The following is a 7,976-nucleotide window of genomic DNA, read 5'->3' as shown; positions in this document are numbered from 1 at the left end:
AAAAAATTTTTTTTTTTATTTTAGAGATAGGATCTCTGTGTTGCCCAGGCTGGAGTGCAGTGGCTACTCACAGGCACGATCATAGCTCACTGTAACCTTAAACTCCTGGGCTCAAGTGATCCTTTCGCCCCAGCCTCCAGAGTAGCTGGTGCTACCAGGCCTGGCTTGTCCCCCCTCTTTTAACATTAGAACCCCCAGGGCTCTCCTTTGCTTAGAGCTCTTCTTTTTCTAGTCTATACGCAGTTCCTTTGTGATTTTATCCAGTCTGCTAGCTTTAATATCTTTATGAAAGTGACTCCCAATTTACTATCTTTAGCCTATTCTCCCAAACTCCAGACTAACATCTTCAACTGCCTCCTTGACATCTCTTAAGATGTCTAATATATTTATTGAACTTAGTGTGTCCAAGCCTGCTTCAACCGTATGTCCCCCACCTCAGTTAATGGTAAATTTATCCTTCCAGTTGCTCTGGCAAAAACCTTGAAGTCATCTTTAACAATTCTGTTTTTCTTACACCTCACAGTCTATCAGCATATTGGCTGTCTTTCAAACGTATCTAGGCCCTGACCTCTTCTTAGCACCTCCACTGCTATCACCCTGGTCCAAGCCATTTTCTATTGGGTGAGCCTCCCTATTCCCACTATTTTCTTCTCAACAGGGCAGCCAGAGTGCTCCTGTTAAAATGTAAATCAGATCTTGTCACTGGTTACTCTGCCACTAAGAAGTCAAAGTCATCACAAGGGCTTTTGAAGCCTTAAGTGAGCTCTGTCAAACCTCTGGTGGCATCTCCTTCTATTCTGCCCACATTTATTCTTCTCCAGATACAAGCAGCGTCACTCTTCCTCACATATACCAAGTACGCTCCTGCCTCTGGGCTTTTCACTGGCTGTTCCCTGTGACTTGACATAGTCTTCTCCCAGATTTATGCATGTCCTGTTCCCTCACCTCTTCCAAGTCTATTAATGTCATCTCTATGAGGCAGGCTTCTGACCATCCTATTTAAATTTCGCCTCCCCTGGACTCCACATTCCCAGTCACCATATCCTTTTTTGTTCATAAGTGAAAACATTCGAATGTATAATATACTTATTTTATTATGCTTACTACTTTTTATTGTCTGCATCTCCTCACTAGATTATAAACCCCATGATGACATGTACTTTTGCCTGTTTTGTTTATTGCCATATTCCTAATATCAGAATTGTACTTGGAATAAATATTTGTTGAATGCTGAATAGTCAGATGGGCCCTTATCAAATGCTTATAACCTACGGTCACTCAGAACTAATTTAAGTGATGATAAACAGCAAAGGAAGTCATATAGTAAAGAGTCAAATTATGAGGGCTTCAGGATAAGCAACCAACCTCTTAAAAGATACCTAAAAGCCAGTAAGCTTTGACAATGCATCCTTCATAACTTTAGTTAGCATTTACTAAGCACCTACTCTGTGAAAGACATGTGCTTTACACGTATTACCTTTAAACCTCATAATAGACTCAAACAATAGATCTGTTAACCTCCTTGTATTGATGAGAAACAGATTAAATAACTTCTGCAAATTCAGTCATGTAATAAGTAGTGGAACCAGAAGGTGAACACAGACATAATTCCAAAGCACCTGCTTGTTTCTATCACATTGATTCTTCCTTTTCTTGATGAGTTACTGAGGTAGAGAAATTAGCTTTTACATGGCTATAGTTTTTCTTGCCTCCAGTAAGAATCAAGAGTCCCAAAATGTTAGAATGGCCATAAACTGCTTTTTTGGAATTGTACTCTATATTGAAGCCATCCGTCCCTCTGGACACCATGTGCACCTATCAGCAAGAAGGCAGGCTTAACTATGGACTGTATCAAACAGACTGATCTGCGATGACCTAAGAGGATTAAAATAAGTGAAAAAGCAAATCACCAGGTTATAGCTCAAAAGAAGTGACATTTCAAGAGAAAAATTCAGAATCAAGTTTAATAAAAACATTATTTTCCTATAGCTATTAAATTGATTACCTAGAATATACTCGATAATTCATGCTTGGACTGCCACATGGCTAAGTCATCTCACTTCTCCAGGCCTCATCTACCTTAATTTTTACATCAGGGGATTGGCTCTCTAAGGATTCATCAATTTTTACATCCTATAGTTCACATTGAATGACAGTACATTTGCATCATTCTTTAGTTACAACCTTAAACTCATATTTTCATGCAGTGCCTAGAAAGAATTGGTAAAGGTCAGGCTACCTCATTCCAGCAGATCTCAGCAAAAGCTGCCTGTCAGGGCACGTGATATCTCAGAATTTCTTTTATGGAATACAAATGCCTTAGCACTCTGAAACTTCATCCAGGTGACACCCAAGGTCATTTTAAATTACTAATTTTCATCCCAAAGGCCTCCCACTCACTACAATCAGCAGATTTGACACAGAGGGAAATATGGAACTTCTTTTAACCTTTTATAACTAGATACAGGAAAAAGTGCCTCCAAAGAAAGACCACAATAAAATGCAAAATATTTCTATATGGCATATATGAGCTAAATGAGAATCACTAATGATTTCAAAAATACTGCCCTCTAAAATAAATGCATGCAAAAATAATACACTTGTGGGCTATGTAAGGCATTTTCTTTATTATTTTCAGTTTATCTTAGTAATGCCAGAAAAATAACAGCCGTTATTTTCACTTTAAATGCAAACCAAATACTGCTGCACACAGAGTACAAAGATTACCTATGAACATGGTTAGGTACAAAGGCCATATTAGATGTATAGACCACACTTTGTTCTTACATCAAAGTAAGACCGACAGAGCAATTTTTTTGACAATTATTTTAGCAGATAACCGTGCTACTAAACAAAGGCAAATACACATATATACACAAATACGTCTCAACTAAAATTATACATGTCACTTTGACAACCAAATTCTCTGGTGGTTTCACCAGATATTTGCACCCCAAAGTTCCCTGCCCAAATCCCACCCCCAAATGCTGACTTGATCTGAAGAAAAAAATTAGAGATGTTCTTAATTAAAGGCACATTTGGCAGCTACTGAAAGTGGCATGCATCTGGCACAGGTGCGCTCTTCCTAAGCCACACCACATGTACCTTCCATCTGTTATGCATCTTGTTTCTTTGAGTGGTAGTCCAATGTGACCCACCGTTAGCTAACTTGCTTTATAATTCTGCAGCAATTGGCTACTTAATGCACTATTTTCATTAAAGGCAAAAGGGAAATTTGCTCACAGTCGACAGAAAATGCACTTTACGGTGTCAAAAATGGAAAATAAGGCATGGAATTTACTAAACAAGTTACAAGTGCTTTTGTTGTTTAGATTTATAATATAGACTTCATGCTTAAGTAGAGCTCAGAATATTTCATTGGCTCATGTGTAAGGGATTATGAAATAGTTTTAACAGTAATGAGATGTTTCAAAGAAGAAAAATATTGAATAAAGTCATCATGTTCCCTTATAAATAACTTTACTGCATAATTCTTTCAGCCAAACCAATATTAACCTTGTGATGTTTATTTACTGGTAAAGATTAATGTGCAATACAACAGGACCTATACTTGTGTAGTCACACAATATATGTTAAAAGAATAAGTAAACCTGTTCACAGCAGCAGAATACCAAGAAATAAATGGTTAAACTGTTTCTTTCTAAATCTGAAGGAACAAAAAGGTTTTCCTCAATATGTACAACATAATTGGGACACTCCTCCTATTTTGCTGAGCCACTTAAAAATCTGAATTTAAGCTGTCATTAGAAGACAATGAAATACAAGATTAAAGTAAGCTAAACTTGAGAATTAAGATCATGACCATAAATACCAACTAATTTTGGTTTACATAAGGTAATTTTGATTTATGGAGGGAAAAAAACCTTTAAGAATTTAGAATCATAATATAGCCTCCAGCTGACATAGTAATTGTTCTCTGGGCTGTTGTTGACTGTAGTGTTAGTGTGGCATGCTCTTTGTCAAATTCAGATCCATTAAAGCATCCTTGAGTTGTTAGAGAATAGTAACCTACTAAACATAATTTGATGCCCAACAACCTTTAATTAAGCAAACTCTCAATGTATGCTTCCTGATAATGTGTAGTCTTAAAATACATCAGCCTTGAAATATTTTCATTTCTAAGAGAAATGTTCCACATTTTGGAATGTGGTTAACAAAAAGTCATGCTGCATTTACCCCTTGTAATGTCCAGGATTCAAAAGCAGAATTTTGTAATGATGCATTTATCTCCTCTGCCATTTCTGGTCCCTGATTAAATATATTTTCATTACTACAAGGATAAATTTGTCAACTAGTTAATGTTTCATATTGAGAGGAAGGCAAGGATACCATTTTCTCACCTCCACCTAAGGGCATCCAATTGGAATTTTTATAATCAGTTACCACTGCAGAAAATATTTTTACCCAAATGTCACGGTTCAGAATAAAATATCCTCCATCCACAATACATATAAAACTGTTGCACAGTGAAGTGGTCTCCTAGAACCATGGGGTAGAGGAATAGTTCCCTTTGGGAGAAATAAGATTAGAACTTCAAATTTGAATTTTTCCTTTTTATAGACTAGATAGGTTGAAAAGGGGTTATCACCTTATTGAAGGCTAACACATTAGCCGAAGACATACTGAATGGGATCCAATGTGACTTTTACCAGGTTCTCATTTGGAATGGGCCTGGGGCAATTAAAAAGAGAAGTAATCCATGAGACATAAAAAGAGAAATCCTAGGGACAATGAGGCTGGCCCAGTAAAAAGTCCTGGGAGATTCTGGACTGTGTATCATGATTAGTTGTAGTGGCACTAGTAAGTTGGCTTACATAAATACTGTTGAGTGGATGGTCTTAGGGACAGTTTGCATCCAAGAGGAGATTTGAAATTAAATTTTTAGGACACTTTTCAAAGAAGAAATATTTTATAAAGAGAAAAATGGCTACCATCATAGGAATGGTACAGATATTGAACAAAAAGGATTCAACTCTAACAAATAAATAAGAAAATAGGATAGACTGCTTAATGACGGTGCAGTTAACATACCTTCTGGTCTTAAAGGACTACATACTGTACTATCGTGATGTACATTTTACGCTCTAATAAATATCATAGGAAATTATTAAAGTACTAGGTTCCCACCATGTTGCAGCACTTCTACAAATGTCTCTTAATAGCGTGGTTAACAGAATTGCTGAAATGTTGCTTCATTATTCAGAGGATACATGCAGATGCTGATGAACCAGATAACTCTCTAAGGATGGAATACTGCACATTTCACAGACATTATAGTGGAGATTAATAAAATGTTTTTCTCTTCAACAAGGTGCATGCATTTCAGTCACAGTATTTGTTAGACTCAGAAGAACAGTACATACGCTTTATGAATAATCCATATTATGATAGTAATGATGAAGGTAGATGTTCTATTATGAATAGTTTTGATAAAGCAGAAAACCTCAAGCAAGGTAGAATGTTCAATATAAACCTTAACAAACTGTATACATGTTGCTTAGGAACTTAAAACTTACAAAGTTCTGCTTAAAAGATACCCATCCTATTCTAACCAAGTATCTTCCTATATGCCAAGCTATGACTTTAGATCATTCTTTAAGATTAATACATATATCCAGAACTAGAAACCAAGGCGTACCACAAAACGTGCTTTTATGTTTAGTGTTTTGTGTGTTTTCAACTAAAAGAAATAAGAATCAACCATTTTCTTCATATAATAATTTAATATATGCCAGCCAAACAAAGTATTTGTATCTTTATTCAATTAAATTAAAACAGACCTGCCAGGTATATTATATAACATTCACTATATACATATGATTTAGGCAATGCAAGATAATTCTAGATATGCTGATTACTCAACTATGAGTAAAACGTGAGCGGTGTCAGTGATGCCCAGCAAGTGCTCCTTTTCACATTGGGTGTCTGCATTTCCATGGTATGGTTAGAGGGATAGCTACGAGCCATGACATGGACTACCAGTAAACTTTTGTGGGAGAAGGAGGGAAAATGACAATCTAGCATAGATTAACAGTCTCCTAAATGCAAATAGAATACTTGACAGTTATGTTTTTTTAAAAAGTTCTTCTGTCATGTTAATGACACAAAACTTCTTTTTTGAAGGCAACACCACCACATTTTGTTTGGGTGTGTGGGGACAGGTGGGGAATGCTCTTAAAATTGGTATAATTATTCCTAAAAATACAACAACAACAAAAAAGTACCTCTTTGGTGAAGCCTCGGTACCCATTCAGTTCACCGTAATAATCTGTAAACAGGACTGTAGTACAGTGCCGGGCCTTGATTTCAACAAGGTCAGGTACCACAGCCTTTCCTCACAGTCCTTTGAGTGATTTTTAAGAAAATATTCTGAAGTAGAAGAGTAAAGCAAAGGAAAACAAAGGAAGATATTAAGATCCCTGTTTACTTTTTTTTTTTAAAAGTGCATAATTTGAATTACAAAACTGTCATCATGTGGGCCTGCTGGACACTAGACTGTGTTTTCCATCCCTTTAATGATCACTTCACAAAAGATCACTTCACAAACACTTCCCAAAAAGAGGACTCCTGCCTATTGGCCAGAAAAAGTCCCTTTATGATTTTCAGGTGCAATCAGTTGTCCAATTCCTCTAGGTCAGTCTTTCCATATTCTAAACTGGAATCCCATTTCCATTTTATAATTACATCTAGGTTAAAATTCATTGTCTTATACTGCATCTTGAAGAAGAGTCGTTAGTGTTTGGAGTTCTCATTTTAACTCCTCAGTGCTGGCACGTTCAGTGCATCCATTGCCAGCAATGGATTTGGGGCCAGGAAAATATACATCCCAGTACAGAGGAACTCAAGAAGAATGGGCATTCTCCAACAGTGGTGGTCCATCTCTGTGCATGGATGGGTGTGTGTGCTCCCTTTTGTAAGTTTTTGGAGGGAGTTTAGGGATATGTTGAGAAGTGCTTTGTCGTGGAGGAACAGGCGGCCCAGCAATGGAATGAAGGTCCACTTCTTGTGTCAATGGTGGTGATGGCAGATGCCTTCTTGTGCCGTGAGGAGAAGGTGTTTGAGGAGGAGGTGGTGTAAAGGGGGATGGGCTGTTTGGGAAGAAGGCATTGCCATGGTCACTTTTTTTGCCCAAAGGGGGAGGTTGGAGATGTAGTGGTGAGCTTGAGAAAACATCAGGTGTCCTCACAGGTTCTCGTGGTGGTAATAAGGGAGGGCTTTCAGGAGGGTCTGAGATAGAGGTCCGGTCTGATATTGAATATCGTGGTGAATAGGCTTTTGATGTGGGTTGCCTAGGAGGAATGGCTGGGGGGCTGTCCAAATGCTTAGACATAATCTAACAAATGAAAAGAATAAAATACACATTTATTAATAAATTTATGAAGTATCATAAGAATTAAGTTGGGGTTTTCAAACATGCTATTGGCAGGATGCTAAGTGTGGAACAGGGAGTTTTGCCGTATGTTTTCTTTGTAATTAAAAAAAATTTTTTTTGAGACAAGGCCTTGCACTATTGCCCAGACTGGAGTGCAGTGGTGCAATCATGGCTCACTGTAGCCTCAACTTCCTGGGCTCAAGTGATCCCCCAACCTCAGCATCCCAAGCAGCAAGGGCCACTGGCAGGTATCACCATGGCTGGCTAATTTTTTCATTTTTTGTAGTCAAGGTCTAGCTCTGTTGCCAAGGCTGGCATGTGTTTTAAATGGGAGGTTCTGCCAATTCATAGAAAAAAAGTTTGCCAAAGTTTTTACTTAAATTTTTTTCCTCAAATTTTGTTGTTTGCTACTGCTTACTGACTTAGCTTATCAATCAATCAAAGATCATTTCTAATTTAGCATAAATTGCCTATTTTATTATTTTATTTTATTTTATTTTATTTTATTTATTTATTTTTTTGAGACGGAGTCTTGCTCTGTCGCCCAGGCTGGAGTGCAGTGGCCGGATCTCAGCTCACTGCA

The 7,976-nt window shown here is 37.4% G+C and overlaps 1 protein-coding gene across 1 annotated transcript in view; it reads right to left on the bottom strand.

Annotated features, from left to right (window-relative positions):
- Positions 1-2,605: 2,605 nt before the first annotated feature.
- The window catches only part of SOS1 (SOS Ras/Rac guanine nucleotide exchange factor 1), an 88,724-nt gene continuing 83,353 nt past the window's right edge, over positions 2,606-7,976 (bottom strand). The window contains exon 20 of the mRNA XM_017860407.1: positions 2,606-7,354. Coding sequence (XP_017715896.1) covers positions 6,863-7,354 — 492 coding nt within the window. The 3' untranslated portion in view covers positions 2,606-6,862. The remainder of the gene's footprint in view (positions 7,355-7,976) is intronic.

Source organism: Rhinopithecus bieti, unplaced genomic scaffold, assembly GCF_001698545.2.
Source record: "Rhinopithecus bieti isolate Rb0 unplaced genomic scaffold, ASM169854v2 scaffold_52032, whole genome shotgun sequence".
Lineage (NCBI taxonomy): Eukaryota > Metazoa > Chordata > Mammalia > Primates > Cercopithecidae > Rhinopithecus > Rhinopithecus bieti.
The sequence above is the reverse complement of the archived record's forward strand: the minus strand, read 5'-3'. Positions and strand labels throughout refer to the sequence as shown.